Here is a 23,041-nt window from a genome sequence, read left to right on the forward strand (position 1 = left end):
CTATGTTGCAATCCAAAATGTCCGCTAAACCCTGGCATTGTTTGGTAAAGGTTTTAATTTACATAGGTATTACACGTATTTTTGGACTCTGCCAGTTGCTAGCACTTTGTCAACGGACCAAGTATGTTGTGATGAGGGGCTGCTTCTCCAACAGGGGCCATGTTTGCTGCCCAAACACGCAGGTGCTCATTTTATTTCATCAGGAAGCCTGACAGCACTTTAGGGGTTAAGTGTGTCGGGACAGTACTATCTCCTCGGAGAGGTTCCTGGGTGCAGAAGTCAAGGGCTGCTCTGTGGGCACAGCTCTCCTGCGGGACAGACAGACCCGCCTGCCCGACGCCGCCAACCGCTGAGGGAAGGCCCGGCCCGGCCCGGCCCGGCCCGGGCGGCGGCCCCGCTCCCCTCAGGCCGCTGGGGCACGAGGCGCCGGGCCGGGGACTCGCCCGGCGCCGCGGCCGCCTGGCGAGCTGCCGTCAGCGTGGGGCAGCACGGCCGGCGCTGCCCGAGCCCGGGACTCCCTCAGGCTCCGGCTCCAGCCCCGGCCCTCGGCCCCTCGCTCCTCTCACGGCCGCGCCACCGCCCGCTTGAGTGATGAGCGCAAGGCGCTGCGGGGAGGGGAGCGGAACAGCGGGGAGGGGGGAGTGCTACGCCATTTTCGTAGCCGGCGGTGGAGCAGAGGGGGGGGGGAGAGGCGGCGGGGGGAAGGGGACGAAATGGCCGCGCATTGGGTGAAGCGCCCTGCGGGTCAGCTCGCGTAGCGCAGCCCGCGCGCTGCGTAGGGGCGAGTGTGGCGGGCGGCCGGTTGGCGTAGCGGCGGTTGGTGAATAGCGTGGCGGCGGCGGCGGCAGGAGCTGCAGGAGGAGGAGGAGGAGGCGCCGCGGCGGTTTGGTACCGAGCGGAGAGGGAGATGCACACGGCACTCGAGTGAGGTAGCTATAAAACCCCATTTGTTTACATTCCCTCCCCCACAAGCGGCCGGCGCGGCGGTGAGGGTGGCGGCCGGCCCCGGGCCGCCGGCGGTGGGGGGCGGCTGGGCGGCAGCCGGTGCCGGGAGCGGCGGGGGCAGCTCCGCCGCCGGCACGCGGGGGGCTCGGCGGCGCGGCCGGCCCGTGACGTGGCGCCGGGACCCGCCGGCTGGCCGGGGGGAGCCGCGCCCGGAGCCCCCACGCTGAGGCGGTGGGGCCCCGCTGCAGCCCCCGCGGCGGGTCGGGACGGCTCCGTCAGGGGAGCTCGGCCGGGCCCCGCGGGACATGGAGCGCCCCGTGCCTGCCCGCCACGTGGAGGCCGAGGGGAGGCGTGAGGTGCTGCCCCTGCACCTGCCCCGCGGACAGGGCACGGCGCACAGAGGGGTGCCCGGGGTGTGGGCTCCCCGCGGGGGCCGCCGGACCCCCGGGATGGTGAGCGGGCCGCGCTGGTAGCGCCTCCTTAGCCCCAGAGTGCCTAGTAGCGCTAGCGACGGCAGGAATGGCTCTGGCGCCATGTAATCCGCGTGTAACCCTAAACAATCGAAGGTAAGAGCTAGTTGGGTGAGGAGGTGCTGCCGCTGGCTGTAGTGTAGCCTACACGGCCATCGCCAGGGAAAGGAGGAACCGATACGGTCTTCTCAGTTCCTAATGCTTAGACTGCCTTCTTCGGAAATACATGTTTAATGTTAAAGCTCTGGAATAAAACCATTCTTTAAAATTTTCGGGTATCTTTGTCTTTTTTGCCTTCTGTAGAGATTTCCTTATCTGCTGCTTCTTGCCTCTGATGTATGAACACTTGGAGCTAGAAATATAAGCACTTTTATATAAATATAAGCATTTTATGAGTTGAAATCGTTCTGGTTTCTGGCACTGAACATTGTATGTCTCTAAGTAACAATTTTTTTCTTATTTTTTTTCTGTTAAGAGAGAATGTCATACCCTAATAATGGGGGAGCCTGTGATAGGTGAAGCCTGATACGGCACTGAGAAATGCGCAGTGGAAGGCCTGGTTAGTTTTCAAAATTGTGGAAGCGATTGTCTAATTAACAGAAGTAATTCCGGGGGAATGTTCCAACGGGTATGTTCTAGTATGCGTTCGGATAGCAGTAACTGATACGATGACATTAAAAGAGAAAATACAAAAAATGGGTACTAATACAACAAATATATTAAAAGAGAACACTAAGATTTTGAACACACTTGGATTTACTTAAGAATGGGCTTTCAATTAAATGTGTAGTGGAGTCTGTAATCCGTGTGGATTGGTGAGACATACTGCTCTAATTTCAAAGCAAGAGTTAGGCGTATTAATGCTTACTTCTTAGGCTTATACTCTGGTATATATAAGAAAATTATTTGAAAAAGTTCTGTGGTTCCCAGGAACTTAAGAAACTATTATGACAGGAAGCTTTCCTAACTAGGTTTTTGTTTTAAAGTAAATGTTTAAATTGGTGTTGTCCTGCGGCACTTTTTAAACTTCCGACACTTTTATACTTTGGAGAAAAAAGGTATGGAGCCATGCAGTCTATTTAGAAAAGAGAATAGATCCTGTATATAGGCCATGAATAAACTGTATACATCAGCGATCAGTGAGCAGAGATCAGTGGTGGCAGTTCTGTATGGAAATGTACCTTAGTGTCCACAGAAGATGGATGTGGAAAGATTGTACACAAATGCCTATCTGGAATATGCAGCATGAAAGGAGATTCTGCCTACATAAAAACTTTATCCAAAACAATTTGGTTTGTTTTGAAGAATATACTTTGCTTTCATGTAGATCTTTCTATGCTTTCCAGGCTGGCTGAAAAACCAGGTACTTAGTTTGGAGTATGTATTCACACGGAATCAGAAAACGTGCAGAGAAGACAATTGTAGTATAAAAAAGCGGTGCAAATAAATTCACAAGATGAGCTGTTGTATGTTTGTTTCTCCTATTACATAAAAAAAAAAAATCAGTAAAGCAACATGGCAAAGGGGGAATGTTCCAGAAAATTTATTCTATGCAAAAAAGCATGGATCCTTATGATTACCTTTGTTTACTCCAATGCTTGGTCATGCTGTGATCTGAAACTAAGATTTATGTGACGCTGTAACGATATGTATCTTATAATATCATGGAAAGTCAGCAGGAGGATATTAATTGTGTATGGTACTTAAGCCCTACATATTAATAAACTGCTCCTTTTGAATCTTTAGTAGGACACCTTGGTAAGATACAAGCTTTGTGTAGTTTGATTTGGACAAAAGATTTACGTACACGTGTGGCAAAATGAGTACATATAACCTGGCATAGATTTTCTTTGTGGTCTTCACTAAATAAGTCGAGCAACTCTAATTTAGATACTTACATTCATAACACATTATCTACAGTGCAGTAGCTGGTCCAAGTAGGAAGAAAATTTGTAGGTAGTTTGGATGTGTTTGCCTTCACCATCCAGTGTTAATGTCATTTAATCACAATGTTGTCAGCTGTAATGAGTTCGTTCTTGTCTTTGTCACAGTTTTTACAGAAATGGAAGTTAATTTGAATATATAAGGGGCACTTCATAAAATCGGTCTAGTTTTGGAAACAGGATTTTTTTCATCAGATGGGATTACTAAAACAGCAGAATTATACAAACCGTTTGAAAGTGAAGCTCCATGGAAGTTTTCTTACAAGCTGAGATTTGTTCCTTAACTGTGGTGAAACTTAAAGATCATGGCATCTTTACAGACTACAGTATAGATTAGGGGATGAGTGGACTTAACTGCGTGTGTGAGCAATGAAAATAATAGCAGAACAAAGAAACAATTTCATTTTCTTCACAGTTTAGCTATTGATTGTCAGAACACTTCTTATTTTAAAACATGTTTCAGAACTGTTGAATGTACCCTGACTTTTTCCTTAACGCACCTAAAAATGTCCTTAAAAGTTTCAAAGAGGGAAAGCCAAATCGCAGTTTTGTCTTTGTCTACATGGATGCTTTTCATAGAATTGAGTTTTAGGTGCAGTCTAGAGAGTACTAAGAATTCACGCCTTTTGGGAAGCAATTTCAGTTCTAATTTAAAGAAAATCAGTATAACTTCCTGCTTTTCTGTAAAAGTCAAACTTAATTTAGAGGGCAAACATTTTAAATATAATTTTATTATATAAAAAGTATCCATACCTGGGGGTGGGCTTCTGAGGTTATCTTAAATAAAGACTAGTTAGTAATTTTAGCTTGCTGATAAGGGCTTGCTGATGTGGAAAGAATTTAGGTCTTTTTTAGGTCATTTTTAAATTGCAGTTGGGATGATATTTAAAGTATACCTAGTAACGTGTGATGAGGAAATATGTGACAATTAGGTGAAGCTAATAATAATAATAAAAAAAATTAATGTTCAAAAACTGATCGAAATGATGGAAGCAATGCCCTGCCTGCATTGAAATCTCTTAAGGGAAAGAAAGATATGCGCTCGTTAGTTTAGCTGTTCAGAATGTTCTATATGCTACTCTTTCAGTATCACTTTTCCATTTTTTTGGTGTAATAGCAGTCTGAGGAGTAAAGAAGAAAGGGGGGAAAAAAGATAATTGTTTTAAGTCACTTGGATTTTGTTACTTCTTGTTATAATCCACACGCTGTACAGGTTTTAATGCCCCGGAGCTGGAAGCCAGGAAGAAAGACTGGGAAGATGATGGTTTCCTGATGTCTGTCTCAAAAGCTTATGAGAAGAAGGGATGTTGAAATTATGTGTAGGGTGTTGTACCCATGCTGGGAACACACTTCATTACATCAGAAATGTTTTCATCTTCTAGGTATCACATTCTGCTGCATCATCTTTCCATTTTCTGACTTGTCTCTTGCTGCAGAGGAGGAATGACTCAGCTGCTGCCTCTTTTCTATCTCAGCTGCTGCTGGCCTATGAGCTTCATTCTTATCTGGCTATCACATTTTCTATAGCTTGATGCTTTCCAAAGCAGTAGGATGAGAGTGAACAGAATCGTCTGGTTTTGTTAAGGCAAAATTAGACTGCTGCAAAAACTGTTGAACCTGTTACAGAACTTGCACTACATTGTCTTTTAGAGATCATGAATGTAGGTATATATATGTCTGTCAATATTGCTCTATGAGAACAAAATGATCAGAGTAAGAAATATTCCTAAATAGATCTTGTACATCACCTGGCTAGGTTCAATTTTCTTTAGACCAATTTGCTCTCTTTTTTTTTTTGGCCAAAATTTGTGGCAGTTTTGAAAATTACTAAAATGAATCTCCAGTTTGGTTTCTTGTTGTTTTTTGAAGAACATTCCTAAGATAAACTTTATTTTCACCTTAAAGGAATGTATCTGTTCTGCCCCCTCACATTTTTTGTGTGTTGGCAGTCCCATCTTCTCGGTACTATCAAGTACGCATAATATGTGGGCTGTTAACCAGAGATGAGTGAGAAGGATATAAAGTTCTGAACTGTTAAGAGGTGCTGAAAATTATAACCCTTATCCATTTGATTCAATGCTTGAGTGACAAAGACTTAATTTGTCATTGGTATTAGGTAGCTAAATCAAGGCAGAATTGTGGTAGTCTGCGTAATAATGGGAGTTAGGGGATAAACTATGGTCATGTCTGAAAGTCATAAATCAAATGAAGTCCTGTAAAAGCATTCATGTGGCTAGACTTTTTGTAAGATAAAATGCCTGCATAAGATACAAACTCCTCAGAGTAAGCATATACAAAGGAAGTTCTATGCAAGATTGCAGGATTTGCATAAAATTACAAATATACTGCTCAACAGAGACGTTGTGCATCAAATTTGGTTTCAGTGTTTCTGCCTGTAGGTTACTTCAGAGTTCTCAATCACAGCTCCTATTAAAAGACCGCTGTAATAAAACATGTTCCAGATAGGTGCTGTCATATAGCGTTACATGTGAAGACACGTCTCAAGATTAGTTGACCTGTACCACATTCATAAACTGATCCTTGTGCATTCGTTACAGCTGCATTTTATCACCATAGTATGATGATTATTAATGTAAAAAATAATGCTTTGAATTCTGAAGGGTAACTGATGATTGATCTACAGCTGATGATCGAAATCTCTATAAATAGTTCCTCTTCTGACCAATCTGTTGATAACAGCATGCAGTCATACCTGTGCTGGAGTATCAAAGCAAAACAAGAGAAAAGAGAAAAGAAAAATACGCATAGTCTTCTATAAAGTAGTCTCTAATGGATGTTACTCAATGTGATTCTTGATGTGGATTTTTTGGGGGAGTAATAGTTACGTCTTTGTTAATACTGACTTGCAGTGTGAATGGTGCTTAGTAGCACTAGATCCGAAGATGTGATTCTGAATTTGTTCACAGTAGTAACCATAGGTCATTAATCCAACAGAGAGTTAGATTTATCTCACATAGCAAAATAACACAACCCAATGTTTCCTATAAGGGGTAACAGCAAGCAGGTATGGATCGTTATTAATTCTTACTGTGCCACTATAGGCACTTCTTCATTCATCCCACATACAGAGCAGTGCAGAAGAGCTTATTTACTGTTAAGTGGAATATTGTACTCTGTTTTAATGGATAGTTATATTACTTCTCAAGGCACTATGTCATTTCTATAATCCATTCTTGTAAAGAAAGACCTCTTTTCATGAGGCTCCTCTACCTTGATAAGTGCTCTCAGTCCATGAATTGCAAGCCGTATCATTTTGTCCATACTTACTGGCTACTTCTGCTTGCAGATCTCAGAAGCACTTTACTGGTGACCTGAATGTCTGTCTCTAGAAAACAGTATCTGGGCCTAAAACTGAATTTCCAAATTGTACTAGCTTACATTAAAACTTAAGAAATCTGGTACTTGAGTGTACTCCAAATAATATAGTAGCCTTGCATTGCTACATTTTCAAGCTAAAAATAATAAAATAATCCCCATTTATGTAATATCTGTTATGATGCATAAACATTATAAACTTCCAGTCATTCCTGTTCTGGACTGTGTATGAGGCAATGGGCTGACAGAGGTGTTGTACTGTATTGACAGTGCTAGAGTTGTTCAGTTGTTCTCAATGCCCTTGTAGCGCATATTTCCATTAACTTCAGTATGATGCAGTAGCTGTATCAGGAACTAAGTATAAAATTTAACATTTTAGTCTAAAGTGCCCGTAGCTAACTTCTTATATTCTGGAGTACTATTCTATCTGCATGTTATGAAAGAAAAATGGCCTAAATTACCGCTTGTGCAATTTCTTTTTTTTACACAATTATTTTCTTTGTACTACAAGTAAGAGATTGAGTGAAGTATGTAGGATAAGTTTATGTATCTGCATCATGAAGAGTCCTAGCAGAAGTTCATTCTTAGTGTATTAGGGCAAAAAAATCTCATTCTGGCTTTTGCTAATTAGGTATGGCCAGTAGTAGGGAGAAGCATGTGAGAGCATTGTGCTGACTCCTGAAAGATTGGATGAGTATGAGATGTTTTACTAAGAATGCAACAACTGCAAATTACTGTTACTTCTAGTTTGTATCAGACTTTGTGGTTCAAATTAGTTGCAGTAAACAGGCTAGGCAATGTAAAAATACTTTTACCCTCTTTGAACAGCATAGTTTGTCTCCTTCTCCATACAAACTGCTAGTTTGTCAGTGCTAGCTGGCTACAATAGTGTAATGAAGGAGTGTATCATGGTACTTTTTAGCATTTGATGCATGAGAATGCATCTTATAGTTTGAGTGATAGAATTTAAGGCAAGACTCCCTTAAAAAGTGTATGGATTTAATAGTTAAATGTTTTTGTTGCTAATTGAACTATGGACAAATCAAAACTGTGTTTTGGAATAAGACAACGTACCACAGTTGAATTATTAAAACAGTAATAAAATTGAAAAATACGGATTGCCATTTTGGGGGAAGTTTTGAAAGTTCATACAAATTCATTTACTGGAATTGACTCTTATTGCTGATTGCTAACTATAGATTCAGAACATGAGCATGAAAGAGGCAAAGGATTAATTACATTTTATAAACTAGATATTCTTAGTGAGAAACAGTGATAGGAGCACATTGTTCTTAAAATGAACATGTTTTAACTATGAAGAGCGTTTTTTTTGTTTGGTTGTTTTTAGTTGTTGTTGTTGTTTTTTCCAAATCTTTGGCTGTATCTTAGCAAATATGTCATGTAGTGGTTCCAAGCAGTGACTGAGTAATAGTGAAATACTGAAATGATACCTCAGTTGCTTTGCTGCTTTCTAGTCTATGCATGTAACTTTTTTTGTTTTGTTTCTACTTTTCTTGATAATAAGCAAAGCATGATTCTTAACTTTTCTACCTGACAGTTCTATTACCAGTAGCATACTTTTTAAATGTTACATTTACATTATAAAAGTTAAAGCTGGATACTAGCAAATACAGGTAGTTTAATCAGAAATTTATAAACAGTGTATTTAGCTTATCAGAGAGGATAATATGGGGGGGAGAGAAGTATTTCAACCTTTATTATTCAGGACATCAGGCTATGAGGTTTTCCCATTTACTGGAGATTTTTCTGATCTGTAACTGTCCTATAGCTGTAGCTAGATTTGGATGCCAAATGCAGGTTTCAATGCCAAACAGCCTACGTATCAAAGTATTTCAGTTTCATAACCTGGCAGTGAGGTGGCCTGCTGGGAGATGACATGTTATTCTTGTGACTAAATACCATAAAAACTTAAGTGACTGTAATGGGTATCAGAGGATTCACAAGAAACTGTTGTGCCTCTAGAAATACAAAAAGTAAGGCCTCAGACTTGTTAACAGATCCCACAGATGTTAGGTGTCTTAGCTGTGGTAACTATGGAATAAAAAGTTCGTCTGTTCACAGAGTTATACTCTGTTTATTTGTTTAATATTTTTAACTGAGCTACTTTAGATGTTGAAAGTAAAAATATATTTGGAGAGGTAGATGGACTGCAGCTGTCCTGACTCTTAACAAGCTCTTCAGTAGACTTTAATTTGCTGATGTGTATCAGTTTGATAGGTTTTAGTTGGTTTACCCTGGTGGTTTAAGCTGTCTCCTTCTTTGAGTCTGTTTTCTAGTCTGTTAATTAGTTAAATATGTAATTTGAAGTACAGTAGTTTTAATTGGCTTAATTTTGTGGAAAAGATGTTCAACCATGATCCCATATTGTGTTTACTTTGGATAGCTTTAATATGATCAAAGTGAATTACTTTGTAATATGATTATGATGTGCTCAGCAGACTATGGAAGAGGGTGATGATGTACTGTCAATTACAGTAGCAAAAGGAGAGGGAAGGAGGGAGGAAATTTTTACCAGAAACTGCTGACTCCGCTATCCATGGAATACTAAAGCATGCTCCAGAAACTTCTGCTTGCATTCTGCGAACCTTAAATATTTCTGAAGTTGAACCTGTGGAATAATGGTCACAACCTACTAATGACATTTTGAATTTAGAAGTAGAGTCCAGTTTACATTTAATTTCCACTAATCAGTGGAAAAAAGCATAAAACATCTTTCTCAGAGAAAGTAGATAACCCACAATTTCAGTGATATAGCCTAACCATTTCTGTAAGTTGAAAAGCGGAAAAAAAGATTTTATTATTTTATTTATGCCACCTTTTGTGTAATATGACTCTTAATAGTTTGGAAGGTATGTTTCTTCCAAAATCCTGGATTTGTTTTGAGATATGTTTACTGATCACGTGTGTTAAATGTTAAGAGACAGCAAGTAGCTCTTGGTTTTTTGTTTGGTTTGGTTGTGGTTTGTTTTTTTTAAACTGTTGACAGTCAAAATGTGATACTGGAAAAATCACAAGTTGGATCACTTTTTATGCATTCTTATTAACTAAAATTGTCAAGTATCAGGGGATAGAGAAGATGCGTCAGAGTAGTGGAGTTGTGATAAAATGTGTTGCTTTACAGGAGCGGGTTATAGAAATTACATAGAGCCTTGAGAAGTAATAGATTTCATGTAAACTGAAGAAAGCCCCCAATAGTGGGGGGAAAAATAACACAAAGAAACAACGGAAATGAAAGACCTCAGTGATTCAAGGAGTGACACAGGAAACAGTAATGTCCTAATGATCCCACTGAGAAGAGTGGTGATTTCAAATCAGCAGTTAGTCCAGAAAAATCTGTATGATTAAAATTACAGTAGAGAATACACGGTGTGATGCTCAAGGAAGTGATAAGGGAGCCTCCTTTTTCAGGAGGGGTACTAGAAGAAGAAAGCATAGAATTACAGTTACTGTAAAAGCCAGCAACTGATACTAGATCAAGTGCAATCCTGCACAACATAGCCTAGGCTAGATGTATCTAATTATAAAGTAGGTTTTCTAAAACAGATAGCGCTGTCTTTCTTTCTTTTCACAGTTTCTCTCCTTGCTTGTCTGTGTTGCTGTCAGAATGTACATGCACTTGCAAGGTGATGGACACAGGGAAGGACATGTAGATAGTATTTTTAAGACTTAAGTTCTTGCTTTCAGTTTTTGTAAGTTGTTAGGCTAAGAAGACAATTCTGCTTGCACTTTAGATTAAAGCCGTAAGGATTCTGCTTCCTTTCCCCCTTTTTTATATCTAATCCTGCAGTAAGAGTAATAGTGGTTATTAAATACAATTTTATTCAGTCGTTTCAAAGTTGTCGCTTTGAAGCTGTTCTAATACCTTGTTAAGAAAAGTTAGTGGTTCATCCTGAGTGATTTGTTGTTGCCTAAGTCATCACACAGTCCTGTAAGCCATGTAGATCTTAAACAATAATCTTGCCTAAAGTAAATGACAGTTAGGTAATGTCACAACTTCTACAGAAGTTTACTTGGAATGGGATGGAAATGGCACGCTTTGATTCAGCTGGCCACATACTAGGCAGATCCTCATGTTGAAATGTGTACAACTATTTTTTGTCACAGGTTAGGTTGAATGTTAATTTCGGATATGCTGAGATGTCTTTATGAACATTGTCTCCCACAACTGTTCTTGAGCCAAGTGACTTGAGATGTGTGTGGTCCCAGGAGTCACCCATTTTCTCAAAAATTTCCTTCACACCCATAGGAAAAAAAATTTGTGTCCGTACCTAAGGAAACGGTGGTTGTTTCTTGGTTTTATACTGGGAATCAATTTGCTAAGAAGAATTTGAATGTCATGTTGATGTAGGGTCTTACAAAAGTCTGTGATGGTAGCTCATTAATTAAATTTCTTATTTAGAAGTACAGATCTTTATGAATGGTATATGTTGTCAAGTAAAAAATTTGCAACCTTTCAAGTTCTAGAAATGTTCATTAAGCATCATAATCTGCCAGGCACTGATCTGGCTGAGCACATATGAAAAGAAACATGCCTCAGTCTGAACTTTAAAGGGAGCTTTGAACTTGGTAGCTTTTGTAAATTAATATTTCTAAGGAAAGGGAGAGAAGTCCTAAGCTTAACAGTAGCCATGCTTAACTCCTTTTTGGATCATAGCCGTGACTTACTTTTTAAATTGTAGTAATGTAGGAATTGAACACACATGAAAGATACACCTTTTAACATGAGTGCATGTGTTTTAACGTACTACAAGGATGAGATAGGTATAGTGGTTTAAGTTAGAGTAAGAATAAAAATGGCCACTGGTCTTAGCGCTTTATTATAAACACTATTACATTCTGTGTTGAGGGGAGAGTTGGAGAAATTAATTTAAAATGAGTTTCAATATGAAACTTGTCCACTTTTTTTCAATGTTATTGGAGTGCATTTTGAGATAGCCAGTTGTGTTTGTGCTATAGCCAAAATACTCTGTTAGGCTACAAATCAACCAACTCTGTGAGGTGGAGTTGCCAGCAAAAGCAAGATTGCTCTTCTTTGTGTGGTCTGCAGTGTTTGTGCAGCTGCACAGCGAACCAGATAGGAAAAGTAATCTGCCTTGAAAATAATCTTTTTTTTCCTTTTTCTGGGCTGTTTTTTGGCAGAATCTAATTGTACAGCTGTACAGTGAACAGATCAGCAAACAAATGTGCTGGTATACAGAAATGGTTTTAGGGGAATGAATGAATGAAACAGTGGGGGAAGGCAGGACTACTGCGTTAGGGGCAACACTATCTTAAAATATTTGTTGAACTTCAGCCATAGCTCGAACAAAAACATTTGCTTATTTTCAGTGGAAAAATAAAATACTAAAATGCAAACATACCTTGTTAATCTTTTAAAGTATTTCATTCTTGCAAGCACCAGTATCTTAATAGGACCAAACTGAACAGCAGAATGTTGACAGAAGATCTAGCCAGTTCCATTATATATTTTGTGCATTAGTAGATGTGCAGTTTATATACAGAAGACTAAAAATTAATTCCTGGGTAAGCAGAAATAACACGTAAAAACTTGAACTGTTTTGATGGTTTTTATGTTATTTTGAGCTCTGAAAAGGATCCTGTATTCGGCAATTCATTGCAAGTAGTTGTCCTTCTGAAGAGTGCTATGAAGTTGTTTTCCCTTCAAAATAAAATAAATGCCCCTTTCTGGACAACTGAACTAGTAGATAGATCGCTACTGTAGTAGTTTAGGATCATTGTCTAGTATGCTTGGGATTTGATATTTCAAATAGTTCACATTTCAAATTTTGAAAAGGTGTTCACAATGTGTTTAGTTATGCATGAATGCTTTCTGTGTCTTATCTGGTATTAACTTGGCAAATATGGCTTAGATCAACTAGGTAATGGTCTGTTCTTAGAGTGAGCCACTCCTACTAGGCTGTAGATTTTCAAATGAATGAGTTTTACTTATATCCGCAAACCTGTTTCGCTGAATTTGAAGAGGGAAGAAAATACAGGAGATGGGTGAGAACGAAAGTTAAGGGATAGTTAATTATAACTTCTTACGTATGTAAAATGTTTTCCTATTTGTATATTCAGATGCTAACTTCAGCAAAAGACTAGTATAGCAAAATGAGACTATTATTTAATTAAGTGCTTTCATGGATTTCTTAAGTGTCGCTAACAGCAATACATTCATTTGTCTTTAAGATTTTATTTATTTTTTTAATAACTGACCTTGAAAATGAGTACTAGATTAATTGCTTAAAAAAAAAAAAAAGAAATTTAGGAAAAAAAGGAGTAGATTATTTGGATTCTTCCATTCCAGCCTTTTTTGAACTGTATATTAGTATTGAGTACTGCAGTTAATGGAGAGGTGGTGGAGAACTGCAGGCATCTCTCCTGCAAGTAAATTGGAGTAAATATCTGCAATATAAGAAAGAATTCTAAGTTTCAGGAAGTATAAGAATGTGTCTTTATGTAGTCAGTAGCTTTGTTTCAAGAAATATTTATCTTGCATCTGAAAATAAATATACTGGTGTTACTCTAAGCAGTTGTTAATAGAAACAAATGATACAATTGCTTAAATTTCCAGTGCTGAACAAAGCAAACATATTAGTTTGGTAAGAACATTGGTTTGTCTTTATTTTTAGCGTGTTTGTCCGTCTCAGTCCTCGGGTTTTAGCTGAAGTGTGTGTTTGGTATTTTTGTTCAGTGTGAAATTTCTGGTCGCTGGTGAAGTCCTGTTAAGGCACTTCAGTCATGGTGGCATTCAAGCTGAGTAACTAAAATCCTGAATATTTTTCAAATGGAGCTTCCAGAATCTGATCTTCTGCAGTTAGAATGAAAGGGCCAAATGGAGAGAAACTGAAATAAAATATTTGGTAGGGCTGAAATCTAGTGTGTTTGTTACAAAAATGTTTTCGAGTACTAAAATTGTTGGGAACAGACAGGAGAAAGGAGGGAAAGAGAAAGTTAGGCACTTAAACTAGACACTGTTATACACTAACAAAAATGCCGTGGTTTGTGGGTTGCAAACGCTTAAACACTAGGTTTAAATTTTCAGCTGAGTTTGGATTTTATATGATCACGTTATTGAAATCAAAGGTTGCTGTTAAGTAAAGCCTGGCTATCGAACTAGTCTTCCAGTTTCAGTAAAGCAGTTAATGAGAAGTAAGCAAAAACATTCCCCCAAATCATGTTAATTCCAGGTTTTAAATGACACCTTGTGAAAAAGTGAAGTGCTATCGGTATGAAGTGGAAGAACAGATCAAATGGTAGGCACTGTGAAGAAGTTCGAGGAATTCAAGGGGAACTTAGTGAAAAGCCTCTAGAAATACCCACTTTGATCAGAGGTGTATTTAATAGAGGAAATGCTACAGGGAATTGCTTAGCATGGAAATAGTGTGAGTTTTCCATACGGAAAAGAACTTTAGTTGATGTACTGCTCGGGTTCTTTCACCTCAGGCCTTTGATTTACAAACTGCATATATGGATGCACAATCACAACTGCATTTAGTCTGAATGGTTTGCTTTTAGTGATGAATGAGGAGGCGAGGGGATGCATTTGGCAGTACTGTTTGCATTTACGGGAATGCCAGTTGGTATGGCAGGACTATTTATTTATCTTACCCACTGTAGTTGTACACGTTTATCATACCTTTGAAGCCTGACTTGGTGTGGGGTTGTCCTGCTGCCTGAGTGCATCCTGGAAGTCTTCTCTTGCTCTTCTTCACAGTTCAATGCGACATAGTGGGTCTCAGTTCCCACTGGGGCCTGTGGGTTCTGGGCGCTGTCATTTCTGACCCAAGACCAGCTGGGGGATGTTTTCCCTTACGTCCTCCCTGTTGGGTGCCTGGCCATTGAGTTCCTTCAAGGAAGGAGGGGCGGCAGCAGGAGACAAATAAGTGCTTGAAATAAGGCAAAGGCTGGCAGCAGTAATAGCAGGATTCTTTTTCAACTTTGTAGCCTTGTCCTCGAGCTGCCTTCCCACGTTCTTTTGTGGGGATTCGAGAGTCTTAATACGCTTATGTTGAGATCAGCTATATACAATTCTGTGTCGCTGAAGTGTATCGAATTTGGACTTCAGCTTTCTGGTATTTTATACGTACGAACATTGCCTGACATACTGCCTGATGAGAGCTATTTACAGTTGCTTAGATGTTAACGAAGCATGTGTGAAGAAGAAACAGTTACTCTTATTAGTTCTGTCTGAGACTTCTTAGGATGGCTAAGTATGTTTTGTTAGTGTCTTCTTTAACAAAAGTATTGAAATAGAAGATACAGAAAACTTCTAGAAGATTTAAAAATACTGTGCCAGGATTCTTATTAGCTGTATTGAAAATAGACATCTAAATTGATTTTGAAATGAGTCTGATAATGCTCAGCTCTTGTATTTGAGCAGTGAATCATGATCATAAATTACAAACGATTTTAACCATTCGGGCATGGCAAAAGGTACCATTCAAAGCTAAATACCACAATTAGAGATGCATGACTGAAATTTCAAAGTAATGTATTAGTAGTATTGTATGAGACAGTCACATGAAACAGATCATGAGGTTGTGAAAAGGATTATGATCATGCTTATCATGCTTTAGTCATGAATTTCCTGGTAGAGATATTTTAGTCTGGATTGTGCTTGTTTAAATGGGAATAGTTTGACTTTGCCTGTTCTGATTATATTACTGTTATGTGGCAAAGGGGGAGAAAAGGTCTTAACTACAGAAGTAGGATACTTTGAGTAACTGAATTTTACTTACAGTTGAGTTGCAGTTTTCAGTGGTGAGAAACAGAAGTTAAATAATAAACAATTTGCTAAAGAATTACAGTGTGTTGCATGCACTTACCTAGTGCTGCCATTGTCTGTGCAAGCATACATATATGCATTCATGTTTCTCCTGGGCTTTCATTTGTCTTACATGTACCTTAACTGCTAACTTCAGACCTTAAACCTGCTCTTCATGTTAAGTAACATTCCACATTGTAAATCCTCAGTTGATGAAAATTGGCATATCCCTATAGAAATATGGAGCTCTGCTGATCTGTCATCAGCCATGTGCCTGATCCAGTATCTTTACGTACTGCCAGATTGTTTCTGCTTCCTGGGATATGATGCAATTTGCAGAGCCCAGGCTCCCAGACTGTGTGAGAAAGAGCACGTGGTCTTTTATTTAAAGGTTGTAGAATAAGTTTCCAGACAATCGTACAATCTGAGGGTTGACTCGGTCCAATGATACTTGGATGAAGATATGTAACCTGCTTCTTCCTACTCTACCAGCAACAGCTCTGCACTTAACTGCTTCCTCAAAGGAGAATAGAAGAAGCTTCTGGAAGGTGTTTTGAAATGCTTTTAATGTTTCTGTATCAATCCCAGTGATATATTTATGAGAACATTAAAAATGCCTTAAATAGACTCTGTGAGTGCAAAAGATTGTATAAAAGTAATCTCAATAAATTTGGGGTTGAACTTGTCATACTGAACTTACTGAAATGGTTTGTTACAGCCTTTAAATCACTCACTGCAGTGTACAAGCTTGGGCTGGAGACAGTCTGTACAGTCATTCAAGACTGATAGAACAGTTGTTTATAAATATAGAACAGTAGTGTAAAATGATTAGCCATTGATCTTTCTGATGTTTCTAGCATCAATTTTGATACCAATGCCTCCAGTTGAATGATACTCTTCCAATCTTACTTCTGTAACTAGGTCAGTATTGCGAAAGAAGAGTTCGCTTTTTTCTTAACCTTGCAAGCAATTGAGTCTCCAGTGAGAGGTGAATTTTGGTCTTGTATATTTGTAGAGGTTAATAGAAGAATTTTTCTTCAGTCTAATGTGTTAAATCGTTTATTAGCTATATAAAGTTACTAAAAAGTAACCCTTTCCTTTTTTGATTTCTTTGTCAACCTGTTGGAAATGTAAGAGCTTCCAACATTGTTGTGTGTACGTGTGCATATGCAACAATGTGATTGCAGGCACTTAAGCACAAAACATTGAGCTAATACTTTAAGAAGTGAAAATGAATTGAAATTGTTAGTGGGTTGCTATAAAGCACATTTCTCATCGGTTTTCACAGAACACAATTAGCAGCTGGGCTAAAGAAGGACAAGGACACTTACCATTTCTTGTCTGCAACTCAATCTCATTTTAGGATAGATTGACCAGATGACTTGGCATCTTAGTGAAAGCACGGTCGGTCATACAGTTCTGGGCACATAGACAACGAAAACTGCTTTCAGTGTAGAACAAGATCAAAGTATACTTGATCTGTTTGCCTATTACTTTATGTCCTTGCATTTGCTAGTGTTCGGCAGCGTCTGGATATACAGAAGCAGAAAGCTCTCAACTCCATCCACCTCTCAGCTCTCGTTTCCTCCTCAATTGTATTCAGTATATAACTAGTTATGTGTAAAAGCCCTACTTCTGTATTTACTCCTCTTTTTTTCAGTCAACAACATTAAACTGTTCAATCATTAAACTGTTCAGATTGATTGGGAAGCTCCATGCTTCTTCCTTTTTCTCTCTGTTTCTTTGCTGATAGGAGAGCATGGTTATCTGCTACATGTATCTAGGAGAACTGCTGTAAATGATGCACATTTTACCTTGCATTGTACCAAACAGAACAAATCAGGTGTTGCTAGCAAGCCTTGGCAGCGTTTGGATGTTTTTTTTAACATGTATTTTAGAGGATATTCTTTACCCAAAAATAAGTCTGCAGAAAATAAAGCCATAAAATGTAGTTCTTGATTTATCTTTAGCTTTCAAGTTTGATGTAAACTCTTTTTAACATAAACTTGGATTTTTTCTTAAAGTTTGTGTTAAAATAATTATTCAAATTTTGTATTTTTGCTAGCATATTTTAAACAAAATAAAGCCGCCATATTTTGTCAAGTAGTGAATTGTTTTCGACTCAGAATACGTTAAACTTGTGAAGTGTCTTCATCATTATCTGATGTTGAATATTAAGTTACTTACATTTAATGCTAAATAGTAAATAAGATTGCCTTGATGATGCAATTCCTGAAAATCATTGCAAACTACTCTTAGTGTGTGTCAGCATAGAATCGTATTTTGAGTTGCCTAGAGAAGTTTCTGTAGAACCTTCTTTTTAAATTAACATCCACGTAGATCTTTGGGACCAATAAACTCATGCAAACAAAGTACTAAAGATAATAACACCTGTTAGCAATACATTTAAGTTGGTTATTGACAAATTGTTTTTAAATCATTAGTTACCTATTAAAATTGGGAATTGTGCAGTATGCGTATTTAGTAGAAGTAGTTAAGCTGTGCATAAGAGAATAATAAATGATGTTTGGGTTTTCAATTATGTTATCTTCCCACCATCCCCCTATATAAGAAAATAGAGGCAATAGTGTTATTTTGAGCCCTTTTTATTCTTTAAGTTGTTTTAATGAGGTTTTCAGTATTACAGCTTACCATAAGCATAGACGCCTCTGAAAACATACACTAAATGTTCTGTTATGACTGACTGTAAATGTTTATCTTTTTCTTGTAACTGCCTCCTGTAAGTATGGCATATAAGGCTACGTGCCTTAAATATACAGAGCCTGTGTTACTGTTGTGTAAGAGAAGTACATTAATACAATTTCTGCAGTCTTGCAGAACAATATTGCAATTGTTATTCTGTTAATGCTAATATCTAAAAAGATTTGTGAGTCTGTTAGTGCAAATAAGTACTGCAATGAGCATAATACCGAGACTGCTTTTACACCTAAGTGCTTCCCCTTGTGTTTCTTGTAGGAAACAGAGATGAAGGTACACATGCACACAAAATTTTGCATCATTTGTTTGCTGACATTTATTTTTCATCAGTGCAATCATTGCCATGAAGATGGACACGACCATGGTCCTGAAGAGGAACGTGTACACTACCATAATTACTATCAGATCTCAGAGGCACCCTACCACCAGAATGCAGGAACAGAATCTATGCCGAGTAAATTTTCAGCATTGGAAGCTGAAAATGAGCAAAAATACTACATTGAAAAAATTTTTGATCGTTTTGGTGAAAATGGAAGATTATCCTTTTTTGGCCTGGAAAAACTGTTAATAAGCCTTGGTTTAGGAGAAGTAAGAGTAGTGGTGATAAATCATGATGATATTGGCCATGATCATGTTTCTCACCTATATGCTTTAGATGTACAGGAAGGAAAGCATTTTCACTCTCATAACCATCCTCATAGCCACTCAGATTCAGAAAATCAAACCACGGTTGGTATGGCTGCAAAGAGAAATCATAAATGTGACCATGAGAGAGATGCAGCACTGTCATCTATCAAAGGTGATGGGAAACATATTCATGACCAGAGTCACCATCACCATCATCACCATCCTCATCTGCATCATCATCTTGACCATAATGGTACACATCATTCTCGCAATGATTCAGTTGGTCATAGTGAGCGTGGAGAACAGAACCATGGACCTTCAACAGAGACAAACACAACACAGGATCAGCGTGAAAGAAAACAACGGAAACAAAAGAAGAAACGAAAGAAAATCAGTGAGACTTCAGGAGATACTACACAAGACTATGCTCCAGATCATCATCCAGGTGATCAGTATGAGCACAATCGTGTTCATAAACATGATCACGTACATGATACATCTCATATGCATGTACACCATCATGAACACAGTAGTGATCATTCTGCTAGTCATGGACATCAAGATTCCAGTCTAAGTAACGAGGATGGACATCACCATACCAGCAAGCGAGAGGCACCTCGTAAGCAGATGAGTGTAAGAAAACACACTACTTTTTCAGCACGGAGTCATAATGAAGATGAACGTGATCGTGAAGAGGTGAGTATGAAATGGAGAACTGGCAAGTCACCTTTGCTGTTGTTAAATAATAATTGAAGATACATACCCACAAGTAAAGCAGAAGGAAATGTTTGTGTCAGTTGCATAATACAGGCAGAGTGAAAACACTAAGGGGTCAGTGCCACAATATTGAGTTTACTTCGTGGGTTTTCATGTCTGCCTGCCCATCATCTTTCTTTTCTCAGGGTATCTTGCCTGCTTATCTCTGTTTAAAGGCGATACTTCAAATTTTCTAAGATACCTTGCTTTCAGGTGGTTGTGTTTGTTTTTTTGTTTTGTTTTGTTTTTTTTTCCCTTCCCAAAATTCATGAGCACCTTTTTCCCCTCCCTGTGTTTTTTGGACTTCTATCTAAATCTAAGACTATTAACATTTTTGGAAACTGCACAGACTTTTTCCTAAAAGAAACACCTGTATATTTTCCAATGTGTCTGTAATTTCTTTGTCCTAAAAGAATGTGAAGCAATATAGATGCAACTTCTGTAGTACTGTGCTTGGTGTAAGCCTATATTCTTCCATTTCTCCTTTCAGCATCCATGGTTTCTGCCAGGACCATAAGTTTACTTTCCCTTCCCCCTCACAGTTAACTACACAAGCAGGATGGTTTGATATCATGATTTTTAATGTAACAGGATAAAAAAGGTTGGAGTGAATGCTGAGTTAGAGAGTTAAAAGTGAAACTCCAAACACAGAAAGTTAATAGGTTCTCTAATACTCCTCTCTACATATTGAGGATTTTTGTTCTTCCACTCTTCTGTTGTTATTTCTTCAATGCTTGTACTTGTGTGATTGCAAAGAACATGGAAACTCATTTTGATTGACATCAAAAATTATATAGGTGTTTGGAGACTGAGTTGTATAATACGGATATACTTACTGCTTGTTGCCCCTCATAAACCACTTAAATTAGTTTAGGCGTGTTTTAGCTCTGAATGAATGTTGTGGGCCAGAGTTTTTTGCTTTTCCGTTGTGTGTTATGAAATTATAAGCTAAATTTTCCACAACTGTAGTTTTTAATGAAATAGTTGCTTTCACATTTAATTCCTTTGTACAATTTGCTTGCAGTGCTTGAATGTTACCCAGCTGCTACAACATTATGGTCTGGAAACCAGCTCTCCAATATCTCCTGAATTGTTTACATACATGTGTCCTGCTCTGCTATACCAAATTGAGAGGCGGCTTTGTATTGTACATTATGATGAGCTTGAAGATCTTATGAAAAGTAAAACTGCATCAGTTCAGAATAAAGATAAAACAGGTGCTTCAGGTAGGTGTGTAACATCCAAAGGCTTTCAATTATTTTTTGTATTGTGAATGTTAACTTTTGAAGAAAAGCTTGAAATGTCATACAACTTAGCACTGACTGCATAGTAAAGGAATGGTTGAAATTTAACATATCAGTTAGAAGAAATTTGAGACAACATGTTCATTTAAGTCAGGAGATATAGCATCCTGTTTGGTGCTATCATAGCTTCTCAAAAATGTCTATGGCTTGGGAAACCATCTTTCTTCTTACCTTTTATTAGGCACGACAGAAATTTTGGCCTGGATTCTTCCCACCTATATTTAGATATTGGACTCTTATAGTAAGAGTATAGGCAACATACAAAATTGTTGGAGATAAAAGCACCTTTAGAGATACACGTCTGCCCACAGTTTGAATTGTTTCCATCATTCAAAGTGTTACGTCTTTTTCATAAATTCTAATGGAACTGTTGACAGATGTTTTAACTGCAGTGAACTATTATAAATCTAAAAAGTATTGGGGACATGAATATTGATTAGTACATAAGCGTGTGAGAAATGAAACTTGAACTAACTACATTTTGATAGATGTTAATAACTGTTGGGAAGAATGCAGTGCTAGTAATTATTTTTAATGACTCCAGCATCATTAAGAAAGATCAGCTTGTTACATGTAAATCTCCTATAGAGAGACGGTATCTCGTTTACGGTTGAGATGGCTGTAAATCAGATACACTGTATGTTTTGTGTGGCAGCAAATCACTTGTTTTCTGGGGTGGTCTCATTGTAGTAAGAGTTGACCCTTGTCTTGCCTTATTACCAAGAGGATTTGTAGAACGGCTTTAAGCATTTTCTGCCAATTAAGGTGTTGAAACCATGCACGAAACTGTCATGTTGCACATACTTTGAACCAGTTTAATTAGAAAGTTTATGCAGCTGAGTGCTTCTTCTAAAAAGAACTCATTTTCTTTCTATATAATGAGGAAGAGAGTTGATGAATAACTAGGCATGAAGATCCTTTAACGTTTGAAAAGACTTAATTAGCAAAATAAGTGAACCTTACTGTGGACATTTAACATGTGTTTTGGTATTTTGAGTATAAATAACATTAGCCAGTTAATTGTAAACAAACAGTAATAATTTGGCTCTGTAAACAAACAACTTCTGAAACAGGTCAACTTGATGTAGGTAATGATAAATCATGATATCTAACAATGTCATGTATACTGTTCTACTAACTAGAATGAGACTTCAGGTGATGTAATAATCATTTTTGCTTTTCAAGTAAGGCAGTGAATCACAAAATAACAAGTCTTAACTGGTATTTGAGGATTGAGGGAGGCGTGGGATGAATGTCACAGAGTAACTGTTAACCTGTAGGTTGTGAGATTCTGCTAAAATGAAAATGTGTTCTTGCCCAGGCTAATGTAAACTTTCTTAGATAGAAATGCTTGTCAAAGTTAAGAGGATGCAGATTTTTTAAAAACACTAGATATTTGATTTTTTTTCTTCAGTATTAATTAAACCTTTCCAAATATGCAATAGACTGGTGCTGCTTCTATTCACTTACACTAACTTGTAAGGTTTTCATTGGGTCTGACAGAGTGCAGTTTTCTAAAGTGAAATAATTTAATTAACAGGTGACCAAAAACTTAGATAACCATGCTGAGTTTTGTACCTGCAATTGTGGATGATTCTGTAACATCTTAAGAGGATTTTTAAGGGCTTTATATCTACAACTGAGTTTTCATGGTGTACCTATCGGAAGAGGGGGCATTATCATCATCCAGGGTTCCTAGGCAATTCAAAAGTAAGCGTGCATCTGAATATGAATCAAACTAATCTCTTTGATTACTGAACTTCTAGATACTTAACAGGGCTGTACTGAAGAGGGTTGTATGATGTATGTTATTTTTCCCCTCTAACTTCTCATCATAACTCCATCTGTTATGCAGCCACCCAGACTCTGTGTGGACTGTCTAGCTGCTGACACACAGCTGTCAGTCAGCAAGAGAGGTAGATCCTGAATGTGGTAAAACTAGTGAAGCTTTTCATTTAACTTCATTTTTTCAGTTTGAATGATTGGGAATCAGTAAGTAGACATATTCTTCACATTGGAACAGAGAATTGGCTTTCCACATTTGAGAAACACCATGTTTTTCCTGTACTTTGAAATCATTTGAGAACGTATGTTGCTATAGTTACTGGACAAACTGCCACTTGTATTTTTTTTTTTTCTTTTCTAAGTTTAGTT

General features: G+C 38.3%; 1 protein-coding gene across 11 annotated transcripts in view; it reads left to right on the top strand.

The window, feature by feature from the left end:
• The window catches only part of SLC39A10 (solute carrier family 39 member 10), a 120,234-nt gene that overhangs the window by 79,725 nt on the left and 17,468 nt on the right, over positions 1-23,041 (top strand). For 5 of the 11 annotated variants that reach the window (XM_083843034.1, XM_083843032.1, XM_083843028.1 and 2 more), the window contains exons 2-3: positions 18,459-19,523; positions 20,608-20,809. In XM_083843034.1, the coding sequence (XP_083699160.1) occupies positions 18,468-19,523; positions 20,608-20,809 (1,258 nt within the window). In that variant the 5' untranslated portion in view covers positions 18,459-18,467. Of the gene's footprint in view, positions 1-680; positions 930-998; positions 1,512-1,890; positions 2,044-18,458; positions 19,524-20,607; positions 20,810-23,041 lie in introns of those variants that run through there. The other 6 variants (XM_083843029.1, XM_083843033.1, XM_083843035.1 and 3 more) reach the window with 6 other exon arrangements.

This window comes from Anser anser (assembly GCF_964211835.1).
Source record: "Anser anser genome assembly, chromosome: 6".
NCBI lineage: Eukaryota > Metazoa > Chordata > Aves > Anseriformes > Anatidae > Anser > Anser anser.